Source organism: Lithobates pipiens, unplaced genomic scaffold, assembly GCF_037356315.1.
Source record: "Lithobates pipiens isolate NorthernLeopardFrog02 unplaced genomic scaffold, aLitPip1_a1.2 Scaffold_19, whole genome shotgun sequence".
Classification (NCBI taxonomy): Eukaryota; Metazoa; Chordata; class Amphibia; order Anura; family Ranidae; genus Lithobates; species Lithobates pipiens.
The window spans coordinates 328,205,773-328,233,179 of record NW_027507764.1 but is presented as its reverse complement, the minus strand read 5'-3'; the positions used below and the strand labels follow the sequence as shown (position 1 = coordinate 328,233,179).

The window sequence follows — 27,407 nt, the reverse complement described above, 5'->3', positions numbered from 1 at the left end:
ATGGTGGTTAGGCTAACGTCACTCCCCAACATTAAAGCTCCAAATTGCTGCAGGTATCTGTGTAAAGAAAAGCTGATGCCATGTATAAAGTCCTTGCTGCCATGAAATCCCAGAGGAACGATATGAAGCAGCAGATGGACAAGCCGCATGGGTGAACTGGAGACAATGGGTCACATGGAGTCAATGCACTTTGCCCACTGGGTCACGTGAGCTTTATCAGGGGCTTCATCTGGTAGAATGAGCCTTTACTGGAAAGACAGGAACTCTATCCTTTGCTGCATAGGCCCCAACTATTACCTGACAAATTCACCTAGCAATAAAGGAGAGAGATGTAGGGAGCCCCCTGTGAGATCCCTCCAGAAGCACAAAGAGGGAATCAGATTGTCTCAGTGAGGCTGTGAAGTAGACATTAATGGCTTAAAATGCATCAAGTGTGTCAAGTGCCACCTCCCAAGGGTGTTTTGGAGCAGGACAAAAAAATAAAAGCACTATGTTCTAACTGCAGTGAAAAGTCAATATCAAATCAGGGAAAAGTGATACCTTAGGTGGAAGATGACCTTATCCTTATGAACTACCAGGAAAGGCCGCTTACAAGATTACAAGTCAGTTCGCCCAAAGATAGGTTAAAAAGGGAAGAGGCTGCAGTGAAGAAAGTATGAAATTCAAGTCCCATGGAGTCCTTGGAAAGTGACTGGGGGGAACAATAGGAGCTACCCACTGCATGGAGGCCTTCACCAGAGAATGCAATGGCAATAGAAGGAGAATAGTCAAAGCTGAAACACTGCCTTTGCAGGGCCAATCGCTGATCAAGTTCTGACTGGAGTACTGGTGAGAACTAACTGCTCACACCAGCAAAATAAGGCTTCCAGGTGTGGTAACGGACTTTTTGAGAAGTACATTTATAAAAGCATAGGGATGACTCAGCCAGGTCCATTTCTCTCAAGACTTATGCTGCGTACACACTATCAGACTATCCGGCAGACTTTGCAGTGGAGGTCCGCTGGACTTTCTGAACGAGTGGATCTGCCCACACACGACCGGACTTTTCCAGCGGACAATCCGCCGGACCATGGCGGGAGTAATGGTCACGAAGAACCGAAGAGCGGGACAAGACCCCGAAGTTGGAAGAAGACCCCCGGACGGCGGCAGCAACGAAGGAGGAAGCCGGGCTCCTCTGCTAGTAAAAGAGCTAGCAAAAGAGCAGAAGTTAGTGGAGGAGTCCGGCGAGAAGACCTCGGAAGACGGAAGAAGACCCCCGGAGCCCAGGTGAATGGGTAGAGGTACATCGTACCCCATACTCATTCACATAGGGTAGGGGGCCGGAATCTGGGGGCCCCCTTATTAAAGGGGGCTCCCGGATTCTGATAAGCCCCCCACCCGCAGACCCCAACAACCAATGGCCAGGGTTGTCTGGAAGAGGCCCTTCTCCTCATCAACACGGGGACAAGGTGCTTTGGGGGGGGGGGGCGCAGGACATTAAAAAAAGAAAAACTAAAGATTTCCCAGCCCACTTACCAGTAAGCCTGCAAAACAACCAAATTGACCCTGTCTAAAAACAGAGGGTTTTGTATGGACCCATTTGCAAATATATGCGTAAGCCACAGTGCCTACGTCAAAACTATTAAAAAGGTTCTCAAGCGCTGCCACAAGAAATATAAAATATAAACAATGTTGCTACTAACACCTAAGGCTGGGTTCACCACCATGCTTGAATGTAGGCAAGACATACTTGTCTTTGTACTCCTCTCCTGGTTGCCACCACACACGCATGACACCATCTAAACCAAATAGATGGTGTCTTGGTCTCATCGGACCACAGGACATGGTTCCAGTAATCCATGTCCTTAGTCTGCAGCAAACTGTTTGCGGGCTTTCTTGTGCATCTTTACAAAAGGCTTCCTTCTTGGACGACAGCCATGCAGACCAATTTGATGCAGTGTGCGGTGTATGGTCTGATCACTGACAGGCTGACCCCCCCACCCCTTCAACCTCTGCAGCAATGCTGGCAGCACTCATACATCTATTTCCCAAAGACAACCTCTGGATAGGACGCTGAGCATGTGCACTCAACTTCTTTGGTCGATCATGGTGAGGCCTGTTTTGAGTGGAACTTGTCCTGTTAAACCGCTGTATGATCTTGGCCACTGTGCTGTAGCTCAGTTTCAGGGCCTTGCCAATCTTCTTATAGCCTAGGCCATCTTTATGTAGAGCAAAATGTATTTTTTTCAGATCCTCCAAGCGCTCTTTGCCATGAGGTGCCATGTTGAACTTCCAGTGACCAGAATGAGTGATAACACCAAATTTAGCACACCTGCTCCCCATTCACACCTGAGACCTTGTAACACTAATGAGTCACATGACACTTGGGAGGGAAAGCTTGAATAAAGTTTTACCAAGATTGTATTTACTGTGATGGCTATGTGGTTTCCAGAGTCACTGATGTAAGCAAATATACCTGATGTCCTGTCCCGATAGTGTGAGGCACCCAACATGGGTCCTTATATACCCCTCCCCTTTACTTCAGGAGCAACAGTGAATGTCGCACCGTAATGACGCAATGTGGGCATAAAGGGGAGGGGCCTCGTGACAAGGGGGCGTTTAAGATCCCAAGCCTTGAGGGACCGCATTTGGTTTGGGGGTTCCGGCCTCCTGCTGTGTTGCGCTCTGTAGCGGTTTGTCCATTGGGCATGAGGGGTGTTGTTCTGCAAATCCTGCCCCTAGGGGTGTGGCTACGATTGACTCCCTCTTTACTTGATGGCGCTTGCTGGGGACCGTGGTATGGCTTGGGATCTTGGATCCCAAGTTTTTGTTCTCTTACTTACTTTTAGTAGATGAAATTCCATGTTTTTTTCCTGAAGAAGCCATATGGCGAAACGTAGAATTTTAAAGGTGGATACGGTGAATCAGTATTGCCAATAAGGTGCTTTCATACACCGATGGATATGGTTGTATTGTATGCATTGGTTTTAGGATATTGTTGCTGGGCTCTGACCACATATTTTTCTAATACAGTGATAAAAGTTAAGTGCAAGTCCCAATGATAGTTCAGCTTCTAAAACAGGCCACTCAGGTGTGCTCCTTTAACCTTTCAGAATTTTCTAGAACACATTCATTACTATATCTTGTGACAATAAACAGACCGTGCTCCACTACTTTCGGGTGGTGCCCAGCTTCAGTGCCCACATCAAGGCTTCTCTGAATACTGTGGTCCTGGCATTTTCACATGTATAGTTGGCTGAATTGGGTATAGCAGGGGTAGGCAACCTTATCAACCCTGCTGTAGGTCTAGGAGTCATGCCTGTGATTGTTAGGGTCCTGCAATGTCTCATGGGACTTGTAGTTACACCACAGTTGGAGGGCCGAGGTTGCCTACCCCCCATGGGTACAGGGATGCACTGGATGCCTTCAGCTGCCATTGTGCTCTTGTTGGGCATCACGTATGCCCCTGTGCATTTAGGTTGGGGTAGGCCCCTTCCAGGCACACTTGCCCTTAATCTATCCACTGCTACACAGTATGTGCTCCAACTTTGGAGACTCTAAAAATTATATAATATATGCTGTGTATAAAGTATCTCCTAAATTGAGTACACCCCTCACATTTTTGTAAATATTTTACGATATCTTTTCATGTGACAACATTGAAGAAATTACACTTTGCTACAATGTAAAGTAGTGAGTGTACAGTTTGTATAACAATGTAAATTGTCCGTCCCCTCAAAATAACTCACACAGTCATTAACGTCTAAACTGCTGGCAACAAAAGTGAGTACACTGTCCAAACTGGGCTCAAAGTGTCAATATTTTGTGTGGTCATTATTATTTTCCAGCACTGCCTTAATCCTCTTTGGCATGAAGTTCACCAGAACTTCACCAGTTGCCACAGGAGTGCTCATCACACTCCTCCATGACGCCATCACAAAGCTGTTAGAGACCTTGCGCTCCTCCACCTTCCATTCGAGGCTGCCCCACAGATGCGCAATAGGGTTTAGGTCTAGAGACATGCATGGCCAGTCCATCACCTTTACCCTCAGCTTCTTTAGCAAGGTAGTGGTTGCCTTGGAGGTGTGTTTGGGGTTGTTATGTTGGAATACTGCCCTACAGCCCAGTCTCCGAAGGGAGGGGATCATGCTCTGCTTCAGCATGTCACAGTAAGTTGGCACTCATGGTTCCCTTAATGAGCTGTAGCTCCCCAGTGCTGGCAGCACCCATGCAGCCCGAGACCCCACCACCATGCTTGACTGTGGGCAAGACACGCTTGTCGGCACACACGCTTGACACCATATGAACAAAATTAGTTTATCTTGGTCTCATCAGACCACAGGATATGGTTCCAGTAATCCATGTCCTTAGTCTGTTTGCCTTCAGCAAACTGTTTGCAGGCTTTCTTGTGCATCATCTTTACAAGAGGCTACCTTCAGGGACGACAGCCATGCAAATCAATTTGATGCAGTGTGCGGCATATGGTCTGAGCCCTGACAGGCTGACCCCACCCCTTCAACCTATCAATGTGGATCGCCTCTCTCCTGGACCTAGCACCCTTTGGCCAACCCAACGGGTGCACTATCTGCCAAGTGGGCACCTAATGCAGGATTCAGTGCCCAGAGCAACATTATAGACTGGCCCTCTCTCTTTGCTGGTGGGGTCCAGTCTCTGGAGCTCTTGCTGTGGGACAGTGATCCAGAAACTGCAAAATACTGCTGTGACCAGGGAAGAAGAAAGCTGATGGAATAAAGTTGGTAAGTCCAATTAACACTCAAAGTACATTCAGTAGAGAGAATTCATCCAACATTTAAAGACACTAGCAAAGAACTGAGGATTACTGGGTTATATGCCAGCTTTTTTGCCAGTATCACTAAAAAAAACACTACTAAAATACAGCTGCCTGCATCCTTAACAACCAGTAAATAACCCCCCCCCCCCCCCAACCTTCCTGGCCTGCAAGCTCAGATAAGGGTCTGGATATGGATTTTGGGGAGACTGTGCCTTTTTTTATTTATTTTTTGCTGTGGGGTTCCTTTCATAATCCATATCAGACCCAAAGAGCCTGGTATGGAATGGGGGGGGGGGCACACTTTTTTTTATATTTATATTAATATGCCAGTTTATGCAGTATTTACTGTGCCTTTTCTACAAGTGCGGTAAATACCGCATAACCTGACAGTAAATCGACATTTTGTATATCGCATTAGATAATTGGAAAAAAATTGTCATATGATCCAAATTATCTCATGCAATATTTTTTAGTGAATTGAGCAGAGCATGCCCGCCTCAGCAACATGAGGTTGAGTATTTGATACAGAAACAATATTTAAACTTCACAGGGTGTTTTAGCTTGGGTTCCTCAGACAAATTAGGGAAATCAAAATAAGGGAACAAATATTTTTTTTTTCAAAAGACTGCAAAAGAATAATAATTGAAAACATTTTTCATATTCCTGCATTTCAGGATAATTTCCCATAATAGCCCCAATTATGCCGTTAAAAATCTAATTTATTATGAATTCTCCATACCCAGGGTTGGAGGCCCATCTTTGCACAGTCCCCTCACCATCATCTTCACACAGCTCTGCAAAGGCAGCTTCAAGGTCTTCAAGCTGGCGTACACGGTTCTCTACGCAATCAACTAGAGCATCCTGAAAATTCATCAAGAAAAGCAATCACATTCCAGCTTAGTTCACAATAAACTTTGATGGCAAAAAAGGGCACAGAAAGGTCTTTGCCAGTGAAACATAAATGCAGTCTGCTGCAAGTCTAAGTCTCATGACAAACAACAAACACTGGCAGATTGTGTAACATGCAACAGACTTTAAATTTGGATTTGTGTGAAGTCTAGAATGTGCATTGCAGTGTACATGCAGAGTATAGTGGTATGTAGTGTTAATGTATTAAATCACGTGGCATATATAAAATACAGCAAATAAGTTTAACTCGTGAACTGTACAGCACAGTGTACAGAATAGAGCTGTGCCCGTACTAAACATATAGGCCAGAAATTTTAGTGTTAAAATTATACTTTTTTTTTTTAGGGACATAATTTTCAAAGCACTACTCAGCCAACTGCACTCTCCAACGCTGCCCCATGTCCACTTATCCAGCTGGCCAGTCATCTTTCAGGTTGAAAGCTGTCCTACAACTTCTTCAACCCACTTCCTTTGAGCCCAGATTATCATGGGCACACTTCATGAGGATATGCCCTTGATGGGGAAAATTTCCTATTTCTTAAGTAAATTTGGCTCACAATATCCAAGAATGGATTTTAAGTCTAGTTACCTTATATGACTTCATGCTATAGGAATGTCATTGTAAACTGACTATATGGCCAAGCCAGCCCAGGAATGTGATATTTTCCTTAGAAGGTAATGTTGTTTATGACTGGTCAAATTCTATCAGCTCATCCTGTATATACAGCTAAAACTTTGAATAATCGTTTTTATCTCATAGCTGCTATCACGCATACGTCTGATTGTGATCATTTGTGCCACGCTGTAAAAGATGGCGGGACTCATGGTGAAAAAAGGCATCTTTAGTTGAGTATTCTTGTTATATTTTCTACCTTTGTTATCTGTCATTGCCTAATTGTTATAAATACAAGTGTTTGTGTGATCACCCCAATACTCTCGAATACAACCCCAAAAACATAAACTATCACGTAACTTAGATAAAACAGCCCTCATGCCACCTTGGCTTGCAGAAGAGGAAAAGTCGAATAGAAACAGCACTAACTAGCATGTCATATCATGAGCGACATTCTATCCAGCAGTGAGGATCAACCACTGCTGGAGAAGGACTGACCCTGCTTATCTTGTTAAAGACCCAAAGACTGCTGGATTTAAAGTATGCATCCTAAAAATGATGATCTCGGAGATGGAACTCATGCAGGGCTCATGTAGGGCAAAGTAACAGGTTCACTTTAATGCAGATCTCCACAGCAGCTAAAATGTATTTTACTTTTGCTTCCATACAGCTGTGTTAGGCTATGAGGAGTGATAGGCAAGTCCTGTGTAAACTTTGAGTTGCTGGAGTTTTAGTTTACATAGGCCTGTCTGATGGAGTGAGTTGCATGCTCCTTCAATCCCAGAAGTTAGTACCACGTATTTCCTTTGGATCCTAGTGCTTAACAGAACAGCAGGGTAGTAAACAAAGGGCATTTGCTTTAAAATAAGGGGCACGGAGGCGCATGCGCGGCAGCTCGATGGATGGTCGCAGGTCCTGAAAGCTCCGTTCACTCCGACCGTGACTTCCCGCTGCTGAGCCGTACGGAGAAGAGCTCCTCACCGCCAGCTCGCCCTCACACGTCAGCGGACTGGTGCCATCTACTCGGCGAACGGTAACCACGGCGAGACGCAGTTTATCCCGGCAGTTAGCTCCGGAGATCCAGGCCGCATCCTCCGCCATGATGGCGGACGCCGCTTCCCCCGCACAAGGCCTGAATCTTCATCCGCTGCCATCCATCACAGATCGGATCCCGTCTGACCCACACTCCAAGGATCCTCCTCTTCATAATGTGAGTTACCCGCAGATGTCCCTGTCATCCCCAGCATCTACGAAATCCTTGCTGGGGAGATTTCATGGGGGATCTCCTCTCACTCCTATGGAAGATTATCTCTCCTCTCCAGCGGCGCGTGGGGCTGCTCCATCTACCCACACTAACCCCACTGATCTCCCTGCTCTGCTTGAAACATTCTCCCAAATGCTATCAAGAGGCCTTGCTCAGAATGCTTCCCATATTACCTCAATTATTCAGGCTGACCTACAGCAACTTGGGGCCAGGATTGAAGCAATTGAAATAAAAACCGATCAGACTGTAGCCAGAACCATACAGAATACTGACAGGATCTCTGAACTACAAGAGCAGCTAGACACTGCTTATTCTAAATTAGATGACCTCGAAAACAGAAATCGACGGTACAACTTCAGGCTCCGAGGCCTACCTGAATCTTTTAAAGATACAGATACGGTGGTACGCGCTTTCATCTCGTCACTTCTACCAGATCTACCAGACCATCGTCTAGAGCTAAATCGTGCCCACCGAACTCTTCAACCCCCTCGCCAAGATGGTTTACCTAGAGACATTGTGGTCAAACCCCACTTCTTTAAAACTAAGGAAGAGGTCATGCAAAAGGCCAGAGAGACTGAAAATCTTTCCTTTCAAGGTCATCCAGTCCAAATCTTCTCGGATCTATCCCCATACACGATCCAACTGCGGAGATCCTTAAAACCACTTCTCCAAGTCCTAACGCAAAACTCTATAGCTTATCGTTGGGCATTCCCGTTCAGACTACACTTCACGTATGCAAACAAACCGTATGGTTTTTCTAACTTCACCGATGGCGAACGCCTGCTCCTTCAACTGGGCCTCATCTCACATTCTCCTGCTGACCCCGCGGATCCCAAGTCATCAAGTTCTTCGAAGAGACCACCCCCAGCAAGCCCCGACAAGCCCCTCTGGCAGAAGCAGAAGGCTAAACGGTCTAAAGATGGACGTCCAACCTGAGGGAAAAAATTCTGGATGAGTCTTCTGTGTTGAACTTCCCTGGCACTACCTCTTGTATTTACACTCCTTGGTAAAAGCGCTCAATTTGCGCATTTTAAATTTTTCCCCCCTTTCTCAGATTGTGAGAGTATATCCCCTCTCAGACGGGTGTGATCCGCACTGCCATGGACTTCCTACGTGACTTTTGACTTTTTAGTTTATACGTATTTTTCTTTTTTTTGTTTTTGGCTTTTCTCCTTCTACATTATAGCTCTAGCTGGGCTTTGCTACTATGAGCGGCAGCTCTTCTCCACATGGCTATTGATAACCTTCACAAGCTTAAGGCTCTCCCATTTTTGATTGGTTTAAATTTCTTGTTTCATGTTATATGCTTTTTTTTTTCTTTTTCATCTTTTTCATTGTGGGGGCTATAGATGCCCCCCATTTCTTTTGATTGGGTATTGGGCCTCGGGTGGGATCCGGTCGGGGTGGTTTGCACTGCGCCCCTTCCAGTCTCCGAGTGACGGACTGTTCATTCCTCTCACTCAGAGACTCCCACACTTTCCCCTTCATTGGGAATTTCTCCCGAGACTTAGACTCTCGGGCCCTATATGCAGGGGATTGACATGTGTCCTCCTCCCATTGCATTTAGTTTCATGTGTTATATGTGTTATATTTATGTTCACTCACAGTTAACCATAGTTCACAGGTGGTTAATATCTCTTTTGTTTTACCTCCGCAGGATTAGTCATCTCCTCCCTAGCCCCTCTTTCCCACCCCTCCTTTCCCGGGTCTACCAGGGCATCGCTCCGCTGACAACCTCTCTGCCTTTGCCTGTTGCTTTCCTAGCCTGGGATGATCCCTATCGCCGCAGGGGTATGGTAAGGAATCCCTCTATAACGTATTTGCTAACCCCTTTGACTCGCTATGCCTGACCACAAACACCCCCCCTCCTTTTGTATAGCTACACATAACGTGCAGGGGATGAACTCTCCCATCAAAAGGAGGAAACTTTCACTTTTACCAAGCCCAAAAGATAGATGTGATTTTCATGCAGGAAACCCACTTTAAATCCACTTATAATCCCTCCTTCCTACATAGTCGATTCCCGCAGTTCTTCCTGTCTAATGCCAAAAACAAAACAAAGGGAGTAGCAATATGCATATCTAAGAACCTTAGATTTACCTCTACAGAAATATTCAGAGACAAAGAAGGTAGGTTTATTTTGGTTAAGGGATCCCTGGAAGGAATTATCTATTCTTTTGTGTCATACTATGCCCCAAACAAGGGACAATCAGCTTTCTTTCACTCCATGATGTCCACTTTAGACCCTCTATTAGAGGGTAAGATAATAATGGGGGGAGATACCAACCTCCCATTTGACCATTCCCTGGATAAAGCAGGAAAAGGGTCAGCGCGAAACCGAAAACCTCCTAAACAGAGCACTAAGATTGCGACTACTCTACACTCGAGAGGATTAGTGGACATCTGGAGGGAAAAGAACCCCACTTGTAAAGACTTTACGCATTACTCAGCCCCCCATCAGGTACATGCCAGGCTTGATCACATCTTTGTACAATCACACACTATTCCATTGGCCATAACATCAGAAATCAGGGACACGTCACTTTCTGACCACTCGCTTGTGCTCCTTCGCCTTCAGTCCACGCACAACTCCTGCACTAGATTCACTTGGCGACTTAATGAGGGTCTCCTTAGTGATCCTGCACATAGTGCGGAAATCTCCACTGCCATCAAAGAATACTTCTCCCTTAACAGGGAGCCCCATACTGCCCCGGACATTGTCTGGGTTGCGCATAAAGCTGTGATCAGGGGGAAAATCATCCAAGATAGGAGCTAAACTCGCAGCCAAATTATCCCCGAGGCTACGATCTTATGCGTTCCCGAAAATTAGAGATCAGGATGGAATCCTAACACAGAATCCCCTCCGCATTATGTCTTCCTTCCACAAATTTTACTCCTCCTTGTATAAGGATGATAAGGATATTCCAAGGACCTCAGTGGCTCAATTTTTGGACACTATCTCCCTCCCAAAGTTGTCCCCAGACCATTCTACCCTACTAGAGGAACCAATTTCGGTGACTGAAGTCCTAGAGGTGATCAAACGACTCAAAAACAATTCTGCCCCGGGGCCTGATGGGTTCTCTGTGGGATATTATAAAAAATTCGCCCCGATCCTTGCCCCCTCTATGGTTGCTTTCTTCAACTCCACCCGGTCCGGATCTCCCCTGGATAAAGCCCTGAACTTAGCCTAGGTTTCTGTCATCCCCAAACCTGGCAAAGACTCATCCTTGGTACAAAACTATCGTCCGATTTCACTTAACAACGACCTAAAAATCTTAACTAAGGAGCTTTCTAATAGGATCTCAACATTTATTTCCCGATATATTCACAAGGATCAAGTGGGCTTTATCCCGGGGAGACAAGGACCGGATCAAATTCGGCGAGCAGTGGACATCATCTCTATCCTTAACTCTCACTGGGATGGCGGTCCCTCACAGGAAGGCTTTTTGCTGTCTATTGACCTGCAAAAGGCTTTTGATACGCTGACGTGGCCTTTTCTATTTCAAGTCCTGGAGAGATGGGGCTTCGGTCCTCTCTTTTTGGGGACCCTCCGAGCTTTGTACTCTACACCGAGCGCCCAAGTCCGTTTACAAGGTTGTTATTCGGAGACATTTAGCATCGAAAAAGACACCAGACAGGGGTGTCCACTTTCACCCCTGCTGTTCGCCATAGCAATAGAGACCCTAGCTATTGCCATCAGAGCCCACCCAGACATTAGAGGAGTGCGATGTGGTCAGCAAGAACATAGATGTGCCCTATTCGCGGATGATCTCCTCCTCTTTATTACTTCCCCACTGATCTCCACTCCTAATATATTTTCCCTCTTCGACACGTTCGGATTAGCCTCGGGCTTAAAAATGAATGCCTCGAAATCCCTAGCTCTAAATGTCTCGGTGCCCCTGACTATGGTAAATACACTACAAAATCACTTCCCTTTTACATGGTGCCCCGCTTCGTTGCCTTATCTGGGCGTCTACCTAACACCTAATGTTAACACTCTCTACTCGGCTAATTATCCCTCAGCCCTTGCAAAATTATATGCAGACTTACTAACCTGGTCCCATCTTGGTCTCTCATGGCTAGGTCGCATTTTCGCGATCAAGATGACGCTCCTGCCCCGTATCTTGTACCTGTTTAGATCCCTGCCAATACCCGTAAAGAAAGCCCAACTTCAACCACTTCAATCAAAAATCCTTCAATTCATCTGGGGTTCCAAGGGTTGTAGAGGATCAAAACAATTATTATATAGACTCAAAAAACAGGGAGGTTTAGCGCTACCCAACATTTGGTGGTATTACCAAGCGGCACAATTGACCCAGATATCTATGGTTTATTCCAGGGGTCCCAAACCTGATTGGGTTACCATTGAAAGACAGGCTGCCCCCCGTTACACCATCGACTACCTCATCTGGGCTCCTCCTAAAAACAGACCCCCTATCATGTCTCCCACCCTCTCCCATTTGCTTGCAATATGTGATCGGCTGCACAAACATCCTGCATTGATCTCGGAACTACGCCCGTTAACGCATGTTTTCCATAACCCCAACTTCCCTCCAGGCATGAATATTCTGGCCTTTAGTTGGTGGCTCAACAAAGGACTACTGAGGATTGGCAACTTTTTCAACGCTTCAGGCCCTGTTTCACTTTCGTTCTGTTTGAAGAAACTCGAGATGCCCCATACCGAACATTTTAGATACTCCCAACTAGCCCATTTCCTGCACTCCAGATGGCCCAATAGACCAGAACCTCCTACTGTCACGGCATATGAGTCATGGTGTTCAGACATCGCGAGTCAGAGGGGAGGGATATCCACGATTTATACGTCTCTAGCTTCTGCAGTGTCCAAACCTACCTATGCGATAGCCTGGGAAAATGACCTCAATATTTCATGGAATAGTGACCTCTGGTTCTCCTGCTTCCAGAGATCCTTTACTGGGATCCTCAATGTTTCCCTGATTGAAGCTAGCCTCAAACTTATCACTAGGTGGTACAGGGTTCCCGCTCGACTGGCCCAGATCTTTCCGGAGGCGTCCCCCCTCTTTGTTTCCGTGGCTGCGGTCATATAGGTTCATTACTCCACACATGGTGGAATTGCCCACATATTAGGGGCCTTTGGAACAGGGTATTTGCCCTCATTCGCAAGATGGTATCAGTTCCGGTTCCCCAAAGTCCGGAAGTGGCACTGCTTAACCTCAAAGTGGAAAAAGCCAATAAACCATCCCAGGCACTCATATTTTTTATCCTTCTAGGCACCAAAATCACCATAGCGGCTCACTGGAAACAACGTTCAGTTCCATTCAGGGCTGTCAAACGAAAGATCTCCTGGATTACGGCGCAAGAGAAACTGGTCAGTCGCATGATGGACAAAGCCTCTTTCTTTGAGAAAGTCTGGGAACCCTGGGCCACATTCCACAAAATCCCCCTCCTCCCGGGATTATAAACTTGATTTGTTATTTCACGCCAATACCCTGGTAGACCCCCCCACCCCTCCCTGATTCCCCTTCGCCTTCCTCCCCTCCCCCCTCTTTTACACCTCTTTACCGGACCGTTTTAAGTTCTGATTAAAGTTGACTAGTCCCGTATTCTCCATGCGACCTGCACATCTAACTGTTTTCTATTCCCACCTTATGGTTTACACAGCCTTACAATTTCCATGGCCGGAACAGGGTGTAGCGGTAACTATAGTCTAGGTTGGTCATAGGTACAGTGCTCATAATGAGCACGACGCAGCCTGGGCTTCCTGGGGTTTTCTAAGGAACTCAGTCTTCCGTGCTATTTTTATTTTAAAGGTTTGATCTCAAATTTTCTTTAATTTGTCCAGACTCTGACGGACTATCCAGGTCTGGGCTGGGTGGGGGGGTCCCCTACCACAGCAAGAGCCCTTTTCGGGGTGGTGGGGGACCTTCTGTCACTCTTCTCAAGACCGCCAGCAATAGGGTGCAGGTGTGAGATGCACCCCCAATAACACTACTGAGCAGTGACAATTGGTTATTCAAGTGATCTCTAACGGCCCAACTTATCTAGATGGCTGGGATCCATGCCTGGTTGATCTCCTCAAAGTTCTTCTTCTTAAGGCAAATTGGTTTACTGATGTACCTACCCAGATCCTGACCAATGTTTACTACATGTAAGGTTCCGTTTCCCCCTTGGTTTTTTTTTTTCTCTTTGATTTAAATTATATATTGTCTGTATTTTTCGACACCATATGCCTCTTGTTGGATGATCTCAGTTTATTATCAATCATCTACTGTATTACTGCTTGATGATGTAAGGCTGACATGTCATGTTATTCTTTTGTTTTGTTTTGCATAAAATCAATAAAAACATTGAAAATAAAATAAGGGGCACATTAGATCTGTAGTTGAACACATTAGATAAACAGTAAATACAGAAAAAGCTAATGCACAAGACAAACTGCGTTTTCCAAATGACAAAATCTGCTTTTGTGTTAAATTTAGATCATGTAAAAGAAAAAAAAAAAAACAATGTCAATTTTATGTATCATTTGTTCAACTACATCCCCTTTATCTGTAGGCATTATTAGAATGGAAATCAAATATTTGCAGTTCAAATGTTCAAGTCAACAGTTCCAATGGTGTGTAGTCACTTTTATAATGATAATGTATACAATTATCCTGACCTTGAAGTAGAATTAAACCCAAAACAAAAAAATATATATATTGCAGGTATGATAATTAGATGTGGTGGCTGCACTTGTTTTCTTTTTTAAGCTCTTTTCCCCTCTGATGATCTGGCCAGTAATACATCTCCTATATTAGAGTGACTGCACTCTGGATGGAGGAGCAACAGAGACACCTTTGGGCAGCAGCATTGTCAGTATTAGCAGATTTAAATACACTAACAAATTAAAGAAACTCCAGCTAACTTTTTTAAGCAACTACAGCAACAGTTTTGTTCCTTATTAAGTGAATGTTTTATGTAAATAAAAGCTGATTGTTGTACTGTAAGTACCCCCTGTCAATGTTAAAGTGATTGCAAAGAATTTTTTAAAACGTGTTATACTTACCTGGTTTGTGCAGTGGTTTGACACAGAGCACCCCTGATCTTTCTCTTCTGGGAGCCCTGGCGGCCCTCCTGGCTCCTCCCCCCTTACGAGCGCTCCCATAGCAAGCAGTATGCTATGGGGTCACTCACGTGGGCTCGATCCCAAGCCGGGCTGTATGTGTCCATTGATGCACACAGTGTGGCTTGACCCCACCCGAGAGAGAGAGAGAGAGAGAGAGAGAGAGAGAGAGAGAGAGAGAGAGCGAGGGAGAGAGAGAGCGAGGGAGAGAGAGAGCGAGGGAGAGAGAGAGAGAGAGAGAGAGAGGGGAGGGAGAGAGAGAGAGAGAGGGGGGAGGGAGAGGGAGAGAGAGAGGGGGGGGCGAGAGGGAGAGAGAGAGGGGGGGCGAGAGGGAGAGAGAGAGGGGGGGCGAGAGAGAGAGAGAGAGGGGGGGCGAGAGAGAGAGGGGAGGGGGGGCGAGAGAGAGGGGGGGCGAGAGAGAGGAGGGGGCGAGAGAGAGGAGGGGGGGGGCGAGAGAGAGGAGGGGGCGAGAGAGAGGAGGGGGGGGCGAGAGAGAGAGAGGGGGGGCGAGAGAGAGAGAGGGGGGGCGAGAGAGAGAGAGGGGGGGCGAGAGAGAGAGGGGGGGGCGAGAGAGAGAGAGGGGGGGGCGAGAGAGAGAGGGGGGGGCGAGAGAGAGAGGGGGGGGCGAGAGAGAGAGGGGGGGGCGAGAGAGAGAGGGGGGGCGAGAGAGAGAGGGGGGGGCGAGAGAGAGGGGGGGGCGAGAGAGAGGGGGGGGCGAGAGAGGGGGGGGGGGCGAGAGAGAGGGGGGGGGGCGAGAGAGAGGGGGCGAGCGAGAGAGGGGGGGCGAGAGAGAGAGGGGGGGGGCGAGAGAGAGAGGGGGGGGCGAGAGAGAGAGGGGGCGAGAGAGAGAGGGGGCGAGAGAGAGAGGGGGGCGAGAGAGGGGGCGAGAGAGAGAGGGGGCGAGAGAGAGAGGGGGGCGAGAGAGGGGGCGAGAGAGAGAGGGGCGAGAGAGAGAGGGGGCGAGAGAGAGAGGGGGGCGAGAGAGAGAGGGGGGGCGAGAGAGAGAGAGAGAGGGGGCGAGAGAGAGAGAGAGAGAGGGGGCGAGAGAGAGAGAGAGAGGGGGGGCGAGAGAGAGAGGGGGGCGAGAGAGAGAGAGAGAGGGGGGCGAGAGAGAGAGAGAGGGGGCGAGAGAGAGGGGGGGCGAGAGAGAGAGGGGGGGCGAGAGAGAGAGAGGGGGGGCGAGAGAGAGAGAGGGGGGGGCGAGAGAGAGAGGGGGGGCGAGAGAGAGAGAGGGGGCGAGAGAGAGAGAGGGGGCGAGAGAGAGAGAGGGGGCGAGAGAGAGAGGGGGCGCGAGAGAGAGAGGGGGGCGCGAGAGAGAGAGGGGGGCGCGAGAGAGAGGGGGCGGGGCGCGAGAGAGAGGGGGCGGGGCGAGAGAGAGGGGGCGGGGCGAGAGAGAGAGGGGGGGGCGAGAGAGAGAGGGGGGGCGAGAGAGAGGGGGGGCGAGAGAGAGGGGGGGCGAGAGAGAGGGGGGGGCGGAGAGAGAGAGAGGGGGGGGGGCGAGAGAGAGAGAGAGGGGGGGCGAGAGAGAGAGAGGGGGGGCGAGAGAGAGAGAGAGGGGGGGCGAGAGAGGGGGGGCGAGAGAGAGAGAGAGAGGGGGGGCGAGAGAGAGAGAGGGGAGAGAGAGAGAGAGAGAGAGAGAGAGAGGGGGGGGAGAGAGAGAGAGAGAGGGGGGAGAGAGAGAGAGGGGGGAGAGAGAGAGAGGGGGGAGAGAGAGAGAGGGGGGAGAGAGAGAGAGGGGGGAGAGGGGGGAGAGAGGGAGGGAGGGGGAGAGAGGGAGGGAGGGGGAGGGAGGGCCACTGCTCTTGGGCACAGCACTGAATCAAGATCAGGCTCAGGTAAGTATAAGGGGAGCGGAGTTGAACACAGAGTATTTTTACCTTATTGCATAGAATGCATTAAGATAAAAAGAAAAAAAAAAACCCTGTCTTATAATTATTTTAAATGGTTTGTTTCAACCCCCTAACTGCTACATCTTTACAACAGCTTGTTCTGTTGAAAAACAACTTAATTACTGGCTAGATCAATGTTTCTCAACTTCAGTCTTCAAGTAAACCCAACAGGTCATGTTTTCAGGATTTCCCTCAGATGAAACGACTGTGGTAATTACTAAGGCAGTGAAACTGATCAAATCACCTGTGAAAAATAATGGTAAGCCTGAAAACATGACCTGTTGGGGGTGCTTGAGAACTGAAGTTGAGAAACGTTGGGCTAGATCACCATGGAAAAAAAAAAAAAAAAAATGACAGAAAGCCAAAAAAAGAAAACAAATGCAGCCATCGTATCTAAGAAATGAAAATCTGCAATATAATAAATGTTTTGGGAGTCAATAATAATACAATAAGTAGAAATGGAAAACATAAAATCACTATTCTTTCCCTTTACATGTCACAGCAAAGAACACAGAGCTACGTAGGTGAACATAAGTACATAAATAATGTTTGTTTTTCTGAACTAGAGTTTTTTTTGCATCCTACATACTCCATTATCTACTAAAGATAAAATAAACATAATGTACTTTGCTGTTCAAGGTTAAAAAAAAAATAAAAAAACAGTAACTATCTTCACAAAATGACAGCCAGTGAGGCAACACATGAAAACAGGAAAGGGCTTCAGCAATGATTTCATCAACATCCTCTCCATTCACTAGCTGTAACATAAATGGGAAAGGTGAAGAACACTTATCTTTGGGCACACTATTGAGCTTTGTAAAAGCTGAAGTAAATGGAAGCCCCCAACAGTCCTGGATTGAGCAGGACTGTCCCTTTCTTTTGGGTCAGTCCTCATGTACCTTGTACAGGGGGCTTTGTCTTGAAAAGGCTCTGCCCCTGTACACTGTGCCCGTAGTATGCAAATCGACACACTGGTCATTATGTATTTGCATATATATGATCGGATGGCAGGATTTGCATTTAAAAAAGCTATAGTGGCTCTTTCATATGCAAATCCAGCCTCTGGCGCATTGATGTGCCAGGGTTAAAGGGAGGCCACTCCTCCACTCATGTCATGTCCACAGCTGAGAGGAAGGACTTCCTTCTGTCACTTCAGCAACTGCCGAGTTTGGGGGGGTGCCGGAAGTAGGGGGTGTTCTGTACAGAAAAGGGGCTGGGAGATTGGGGTGGAGTGGGGCAATGTACTGAGGGGTTGGCTGGGAGGAGATTTAGGGCTGTGGGGGATCTGTACTGGGTGGGGACTGGGGCTATTTGGAAGATCCGTACTGTGGAGAGATGGGGGGTGAATTTGTACTAAGAGGGGGTCATTTTTGGTTGTACTGTGTACACTAGTCTGTGAATTAAATACTTCTGACCTCTGCACTCTCTGTTACATACTCCTGGCCCCTGGACTATGTCACATAGTTCTGATCTCTGCATTGTGTGTGTCATACACACCTGACCCCTGCACTCTCTGTATCATATGCCCCTGAGCCCCGAAGTCTGTGCGATATGCATTCCTGAGCCCTACACACTGTACGTTACGCTCTCCTAATCCGTGCATGATAAACACAGAGTTGTATGAAATATACAACTAATGATCACTGCATTTTGTATGATACGCTGTATATGACATACTCCTGATCACTACACTGTGTATAAAGGAAAAAAGTGGTGTTACAGGAACTAATCCATAGACAAACAGCGCTAGCAAAAAAAATAATATTAATACACAGTGAGTACATGCTGTCAGTGAACATAATAAATAAACAAACAAATGAGTGCAAGTAAAGTCCAGTGATAATGAATTTGATGATCTCCTCATTCAGATATAAACGTGCTCTTTGTAGAAATGTCATACACAAGTGAACAAATATTGATAGTGCTCCCAAACGATTCATAGAAAAAAGGTGAAGATTCCTACTCACCAAATGGAGTTGATCCTCATTACCTTAAGATAAGAGAGGTCAAATGCAATGCGTGGTCCTTATGAACAGAGGTCCCTACCTATGATATCCTATATGACATAATCCTGATCACTGCACTCTAAGAACAATATATACCCCTGAAGTTGTTCTTCACAGTACTGTAGGCTGTGTGCAGAAAAGCATATACAATAAAAGGATTTCATGTTTTGAAAACAAATGTGCTGAGGTTTGTACGCGTCTGACAGACAGTTTTTAAGTATTTTTTTTTTGTAAAAAGACAGTGGCATATGTGTGCTGGATATGCAGTGAGTAGGCTCAATAGATATCACAGTACTCAGCAGAAAGGTCAAGGTGAAATTATGTTTTCTAAATATTTTACGCTCACTGTGTTTGCAGTGTGTTTTTTCTGTGAGAGCCTTTGGGACTGCCAATGTATCTTTTAAACCACACCGTTAGCCACGCCAAATTTCCACTGGTCACATGCATTTCACCACTTTCCAAATTGTCCCTCTTTGTCAAGTTCAAAAGTTGGGAGCTATAGTGTTTTAAATTTTATATATATATATATATATATATATATATATATATATATATATATATATATATATATATATATATATATATTTAGTTTTATTTATATTTATCAAAAGTGAACACCTCTTATGGTCCAAAGGAAAAGTTCTACAATCTGTTTTCCATGCGGCAAATATTACTAACACAGTAAGTGACTCTACATTACCTCTAATGAATCAGAACTTGGCTTTTTAAAGCTGTACAGCTCCTGCAAGATGTTGTACTCATCCTAAAAGTAGGAAACACAAGAGCACCATGAGGCAAAAATATAGAACACAGATCATAAAAACAGATGATAATATGATATAATACGGTCTTATTTGCTGAAGTGCCATAAATTGGGAAGGTATAAAACAATGCTTTCACATCTGCTTCTATCTCTTGTAAAAGGTGCCAGGACCTCTAAAATATCTCTATAATAGAAACCATTTTCCCATCTCAGACAACATATTATTGTTTAACAATGCATCAAAGTGATCGGCCAAAATTAAGATTACAAATGGCATATACTGAATATTGGAGGTACCTGTAACAGTGACCATTCACAAAATGTAATGCTTGCACAAGGCCTTGAACTTGAGCAGGCTGTGATATGGAAGGCTTTATCCTTATCAACTACAGGTAACCATATCTGTGACAAATTTGGCTGTTCATAATGATATACAACTTTGCTTAGAGTTGCCACCTCATCCCTTTAAATCAAACACATATTAATTAATTACACAGGTTCTGTGGCCGATTAAGGTGGTAATTAAACTCACTTGGTGCCTTATCTGCATTCAATTAGCCATAGAACCTTAATTGTAATTAATATGTGTTTGGGTTTAAAGGGATGAGGTAGCTGGCCATTGAACTTCAGCTAGTTTACATGGAAACGTGTGGAGATGAAAGCAAATGCATACTGGGAAGAAATCTGTAGGAGGATCTAGGTTATTTATTTTTTTAAGTTGCTTTCTTTTTAAAATTTGCAGCTTTCCTTAAAATAACATTAGCCGCTCCTGCCACCAAGTCCTTGTTCACACACACAGTGGGAGAAATAAGTATTGAACACCTCACCATTTTTCCCAGTAAATATTTTTCTAAAAGGTGCTGATGTCCTGAAATCTTCACCACATGTCGCTAATAACCCATGCAAGCCATATATACCAAGAAACCAAAACAAATAAGTTCAGAAATTAAGTCATGTGTAAAAATTTGGAATGACAAGGGAAAAAAGTATTGAACACAAGAAGAAAAGGGAGATGTAAAAAGGCATGGAAAGCCAAGACACAGCTGAAATCTATCAGTAATTAGAAAGAATTCCTGCCCCTTGTCAGTGCAAACTAATATCAGCTGGTCAGTCTCAACTGATAGTCTATAAAAAGGTGTCTCATTACCAAGGTGTCACACAAGAAACATTACATGATGGATAAAAGCATAGAGCTCTTGCAAGGCCTTTGCAACTTTATTGTTGCAAAACATATTAATGGCATTGGTTAGAGAAGGATGTCTAAACTTCTGAATGTTCCAGTGAGCACTGTTGGGGCCATAATCTAGAAGTGGAAAAAACATAAATTTCACCATAAAGCAGCCAGGACCAGGTGCTCCTCACAAGATATCCAACACAGGAGGGAAAATAATTATCAGAAGAGTTGTCCAAGGACCACTTGTGGAGAACTTCAGCAAGACCTGGAATTTGAAGGTATAATTGTATCAAAGAAAACGATAAGTAATGCACTCAACCGCCATGGCCTTGTATACATGCTCATCACGCAAGACTCCATTGCTGAAGAAAAAGCACGTTGAAGCTTCTTGCTGCACAATAACATTTAGGCTCCATAAACACCTAGGCAGTATGAATCACTGTAATTCTGCACTAGATTCCAGAATCGCAGCAAAATGCAGGAACTTCTTTTGGGCAACACACATCCCACGTTTTTGTCGCAATCTGTTGCACAGCAAAATCGCGCTGTATGTAGGGTGCCAAGGTGTGAATGGAGCCTTAGACAAGCCAGAGAAATACTGGGAGAATAGTCTGGTCAGAGGAGACCAAAAATTAACTCTTTGGATGCCATAATACACCCCATGTTTGGAGGTTAAATAGGAATGCACAGCATCCAAAAAACACCCCCATACCAACAGTGAAGTTTGGAGGTGGGAACAACATGGTGTGGGCCTTCCATCATTGAAGGAAGGACAAATGGCAAAATGTACCAAAACATTCTTGATAAAAAATCTGCTGCCATATACCAGGATGATAAAGATGGAACGAGGGTGGAGATTTCAGCAAGACAATGATTCCAAACACAAAGCCAAGGAAACTCACAATTGGTTTCAAAGAAACAAAATAAAGATGCTAGAATGGCCCAGCCAATCACCTGACTTGAATCCAACAGAAAACCTATGAAAAGAAGAGTCCATTCACACAGGGGCAACTTTGGATCCGCCTTGAAGTTGTTCCAAGTTGCCTCAAGTCGAGCAACATGATAAAATCAATGTAAGTGAATGAGAGCCGTCTTAATGTACACTACTGAAGTCGCTCTGACTTCAGACTGCAGTTCATCTTTAACCAGCACTGGTGTCTCTCACATTTCACAGAATCTGCCTTCTAAACTACAGAGGTGCCAACAGGAGGAGTTTCAGGAGGTGAATTCAGTACAAAAATCACTGCTTGCAGGCAGCGAGGGATATGAGGTCCTTATAAATGAAAAGCAAACAGGAGAAGCTGCAAAGCATGCAGGGAAACCAGGGAGTTGCAGAAAGAGATGACCAACAGACAGGAATAACGTACAACATGAAAGGAGTTTTTAAGTAAGCTTATAGTGAATTGTCAAAAATAACTATCATTAGTATTGCTATTGCAATGTTATAACATGAAAGTGTATGCTGTGACCGTAGAACATCCTTAGGGAACGCTTAAAAAAAAAAAAAAAAAGCACAAAAAAAATCTGCTTTTAAAAGCGTTTGGTGGTTTGTTTGTTTTTCCTGCCTTTAAACGCTCCTCTATGTTAGCTTATGTGTCCATGCACACATAGGTGTGTAGAGGCTGCGAAAAGAATGCATTCAGGAGAGGAGCTTTAGCACGGAAAAAAAAAAAAAATGTAATGTACGAAATTGCATCTAAAACGTACATAAACGCTAGATGCATTTAGAACAGCGTTCATTCATTCCGATGGCAAGAATTAATATTCTAGCCAGTGGAATCCATAAACATGCAAACACTTGCTGTGCCTAAGCACATGTGCAATATGTGGTCTAGGTGCATTTTTTAGGCTGCCTTTTCCTGCCAGGAGTCAAAGGCATTCAGAGGAAAAACACCCAGTATGCACGAGCCCTTAAGGCTAACCTGATAGCCATCTACTGGCTGAAAATGGCATATTTATCTTAACCAAAATATAAAACCTTTTAAAAAAATTATTTTTAGTAAGTAACATAATAAAGAAAATAAAAAACTAAAGGCATTATACATTTCCTTTTACAGTCCTCCGTAATTGACCTGCAATTAACGTTTAAACGATAAGTTCACCTTTGAGAACATGTTACATGTTCCACTGATTTTTAGGGTGGAACATGTAACACGTTCCCACCCCTGCAGCTGCCATCTGCTCCCACTTCCTGTAATGACAGCAAGCAGGGAATCTTCATTCACAGAGTTCTATGAATGGCAAACTAAAATTACCAACATCCTTTGTGGCTGTCCACTTGTAGTTTCAATGAACCACCATGGACTAAGGAGTCCTGCATGGCACCAGCTATCTGCTGATAGTGGGTGCAATGCTTTACAGGCACCAGGTAAACAATAATAAATGCACATTTATTTTTATTTATAAAAGGTGAACTTATTCTTTAACCTCCTCGCGCCCGCCCTATAGCCGAATGACGGCCGTAGAGCAGGCGCTTTCGTCCGGGAGGCCGTCCCTGGATGTCCTGTTATTTACTTCCGCAATGTGCGTCGCCGCGGGCGCGCATCGGGGAAGTTCTGTGTTTGCCGTGTCCCCCGGAGACAGGCAAACACAGATCGCTGTAAACGGCCAATCACAGCGGCCGTTTACAGCGCGATCGGCGTGTCCAATGGGAGATGATCTCATATGTAAACATATGAGATCATCTCTCAGCGCCGCTCTCCCTCCTCACAGACAGCGTGTGAGGGGGGAGAGATGAACGGCTGCAGCGGCCGTGAGTTAAAAAAAGTGCCATCCTGCCCCAGTGCCTCCTGCCATCCGCCCCAGTGCTACCTGCCCCCAGTGCCACCTGTTAGTGCTATCTGTCCCCAGTGCCACCTGTTGTCAGTGCCATTTGTCCCCAGTGTCATCTGTCATCAGTGCCACGTTAAGTGCCATTTGTCATCAGTGCCACGTATAAGTGCCATCTGTCATCAGTGCCACGTATAAGTGCCATCTGTCATCAGTGCCACGTATAAGTGCCATCTGTCATCAGTGCCAAGTATAAGTGCCATCTGTCATCAGTGCCACGTGTCATCAGTGCCACATAGTGCCATCTGTCATCAGTGCCACATATTAGTGCCATCTGTCAGTGCCATTTGTCATCAGTGCCACCTGTCAGTGTCACGTGCCATCTGTTGTCAGTGTCACGTGTCATCAATGCCACTTATCAGTGCCATCTGTCATCAGTGTCATGCGTCATCGGTGCCACGTATTAGTGCCATCTGTCATCGGTGCCACGTATTAGTGCCATCTGTGCCACGTATTAGTGCCATCTGTGCCACGTATTAGTGCCATCTGTCATCGGTGGCACGTATTAGTGCCACGTATTAGTGCCACGTGTCTTCAGTGCCACATATTAGTGCCATGTGTCTTCAGTGCCACATATTAGTGCCACGTGTCATCAGTGCCACGCATAAGTGCCACGTGTCATCAGTGCCACGTATAAGTGCCATCTGTCATCAGTGCCACATATTAGTGCCATCTGTCATCAGTGCCACGTATAAGTGTCATCATTGCCACGTATCAGTGCCATCTGTCATCAGTGTCACATGTGATTGTCCTGGTGCTCCAGGGCCTTCAAAAGTGTAATAGGTAGTCAACAAGTTAGATGTGTAATTTATGCTCCTAGAACACGTGATGGCGCTCCCTGCATGTTGGGTCTCTCTAAGTGGCCAGGCTGTGAAAAAGTCCCACACATGTGGTATTGTAATACTCAGGAGGAGTAGCAGAATTTTTTTGGGGGTGTCATTTGTGGTATACACATGCCATGTGAGAGAAATAACCTATTACAATGACAATTTTGTGGAAAAAAATATGAAAAATCTTAATTTGCAAAGAATTGTGGGAAAAAAAGGACAACATCAAAAAGCTCACCATGCCTCTTACTAAATACCTTGGAATGCCTACTTTCCAAAAATGGGTCATTTGGGGGGTATTTGTACTTTCCTGACTTGTTCGGGTCACAAGAAGCGAGATAGGCCACCAGTACATCAGATGTGATCAATTTTGTGCGAATCGCACCACAGCTTGTAGACTCTCTAACTTTCTCAAAGACCAAATAATATCCACTAATTTGGGTTATTTTTACCAGAGATATGTAGCAGTATAAATTGTGGCCAAAATTTATGAAGAAAAATTAATAATTTGCATAATTCTGTCACAGAAAAAAAGAAATATGCGTTTTTTTTCAAAATTTTCGGTCTTTTTTCATTTATAGCGCAACAAATAAAAACACCAGAGGTGATCAAATACCACCAAAAGAAAGCTCTATTTGTGAGAAAAAAAGGACAAAAAATTCATTTGGGTACAGCGTTGCATGACTGAGTAATTGTCATTCAAAATGTGAGAGCACCGAAAGCTGAAAATTGGTCGGGGCAGGAAGGGTGTTTAAGTGCCCAGTAAGCAAGTGGTTAAGTGTGTGCTGGATGCATGGCAGGTACAAAGCATCTCTGGTTATAACTCAGGTAAAACTCTTCAAGTGAAGAATACAGCTGGTTTGAAATAGGGTTTAATAAGTCTAACGGCACTAAGACAACACATTGTGGGGTTGATCTACTAAAAGGAGAACTACAGCCAAAGCTTGTTTGGCTGTACTTCTCTAGTGGATCACAAGAGTGCAGTTCGTTTTGCACTCGCGTTACCGGCAGAGAGCGGGTGGAAGTCCGCTCTCTGCTGATGTCACAGAGTCGGTCTGGGGCGTCATCATGACCATGGAATCTAGTTCCAGCACCCAGCCTGGACCGGCACCCTGCTCAGCTTCTCATCGAGCTGTTAAGAGCCTGAGCCGGCTGCTCCCATCCTCTCCACAGTTCAGCGTTCCAGTGAGCGAGGAGGGGTGTTCAATCACTTGGTTTTCAGTTTTAGAGGAGGCGGGGGTGGGGTGGGGGGGGGGGGTTTAACAGACGCAGCATCTGACTGATGCTGCATCCACTTAGGCAAGTATGAAAAAAAAAAGAAGAAAAAAAAAGAAAAACATACTTCCCATTAAAATTTAGGATTGATAAGATTGAAAAATCTGGTGCAGCTATGCATGGTAGCCAATCAGTTTCTAACTTTTGCACTGTCCAGTTTTAGTAAATCAACCCCCAGTGTCATGCAGATCCTGGTGTACGAATCTGAGTGGTTTTCTGAACTCTATGCCAGAGATATGGAAAAATGTTAAAATGCCACTATAAATAGGCGATCTGTATTTTACAAGAAGGTCAATTTATGGAAGAACAATCCATTATGAACAGTGATGGCATAGAAAGTGAAAAGTTTGAAGTCAGCTACTCATATTAGTTTCTACTGGGATACACATACCTGCGTATACATTTCTTTAAAAGGATTCTTGACGGAAAAGAAATCTAAATCTATATCCAGGGCATAAGCATCTTCTTTCTGCAGGATTTCCATAATAGTTCTTGCAAGTTTGGCATTCTGTGAAGATATGGTGTGGATATCGCCACTTGTTTCCATGCTGTCAGTAGAGGAAGTGCCCTTTCTCAAACAGCTTTCTGCTCCATCACACAAAGCAAAGGAGGCTCCCTGCGAAGAAGCACATTGAAATGCATAGGCAGGACCACCTGCCGATTCATCATTTTCCGCAAGCTTTCGTTTTTTAGCAGCAGATTCACCTTTTTCTGCATCTTCACAGCCTGGTTCCGTCACAGGGTTCAACAAGATGACATCCAAGTGAAGAGGCTTGGGGTTTTCAAGCTGCTCTTCAGGAACGTAAAGCCCATCACTTAGAAAGTAATCATCTGTGCTGGTGACCCTGAATTAATAAAATAGAAAACATATTTGTAGGCCACGGTTTTAAAATCTGGCCTTTTCTGTCTTCTGGATACAGGTTGCTGTATAACTAGCATGATTCAAATTAGATCAATATAACTGTCTGTGAGAAGAGTAGCACTTGCTTGTCAAAGTCAAATCTGTCCCCTGAAGCAGCTGACAGAAATAAGCTTCACATATTGCTGCCTGCTGCTGTTGTCTAACTTTGCTGGTCGGTATTCTTAAGACTGGAATCACAATGAAAATAAAAAAGGAAAAAAGAACACTGGCAAGAAAAATAAAGTTAAAAAAAAACCTTGATTTGAGAGCAAGACAAGCTAAATGTCTGAATAGATTTTGACTTGATATACAAGTGATGTCTTGATATAAGAGCAATGTCATGTCACAACTGAGTAGAAAAGAGAAGCGTCTCTAAGTGTAGCAATATGGTTACATTTATTCTTTCCCTCTCATCATTTGAAGCTCAATGTATACGTCTATTCTCTCCAACTCCCCTAAGAATTGCTGTGATCTACCGGCCCCCTGGACCATTATCGACTTTCCTTGATGAGTTTTCTGCCTGGCTACCCTACTTTCTCTCTTTGGAAATTCCCACAATCCTTCTTGTGATTTCATCATCCCTGCTAATACGAACATTCCTGCTACTTGTAAACTTCTTATGCCGCGTACACACGACCGGACTTTTCGAGGGACTAGGTCCGACAGTCTTTCCGACGGACTTTCGGCGGAGTTCCGACAGACTTTTCGCATGAACGGACTTGGCCACACACAATCACACCAAAGTCTGACGGATTCGAACGTGATGACGTACGACTGGACTAGAATAAGGAAGTTCATAGCCAGTAGCCAATAGCTGCCCTAGCGTCGGTTTTTGTCCGTCGGACTAGCATACACACGAACTGATTTTTCGGTCCGGCGGAGTGCCGATGGAAAAATGTAAAACATGTTCTATTTCTAAAGTCCGCCGGATTTTTGCTAAGCAAAGGTGAGATGGAGCCCACACACGATCAAATTGTCCGACAGACTCATTCTGTCGGACCTTTGCTGTCAAAAAGTCCGGTCGTGTGTATGCAGTATTAGTCTAACCTCTTCATCTGACCTGAAGCAATGGGTACAGGCTTCTACTCATTCTGATGGTAAC

At 45.3% G+C, this 27,407-nt stretch overlaps 1 protein-coding gene across 1 annotated transcript in view; it reads right to left on the bottom strand.

Annotated features, from left to right (window-relative positions):
• CUNH5orf22 (chromosome unknown C5orf22 homolog) overlaps window positions 1–27,407 on the bottom strand; it is a 166,243-nt gene that overhangs the window by 32,019 nt on the left and 106,817 nt on the right. The window contains exons 4-6 of the mRNA XM_077492044.1: window positions 25,796–26,249; window positions 19,237–19,299; window positions 5,511–5,632 (exon numbers count right to left, since the gene is read on the bottom strand). Of these exons, the coding sequence (XP_077348170.1) occupies window positions 5,511–5,632; window positions 19,237–19,299; window positions 25,796–26,249 (639 nt within the window). The remainder of the gene's footprint in view (window positions 1–5,510; window positions 5,633–19,236; window positions 19,300–25,795; window positions 26,250–27,407) is intronic.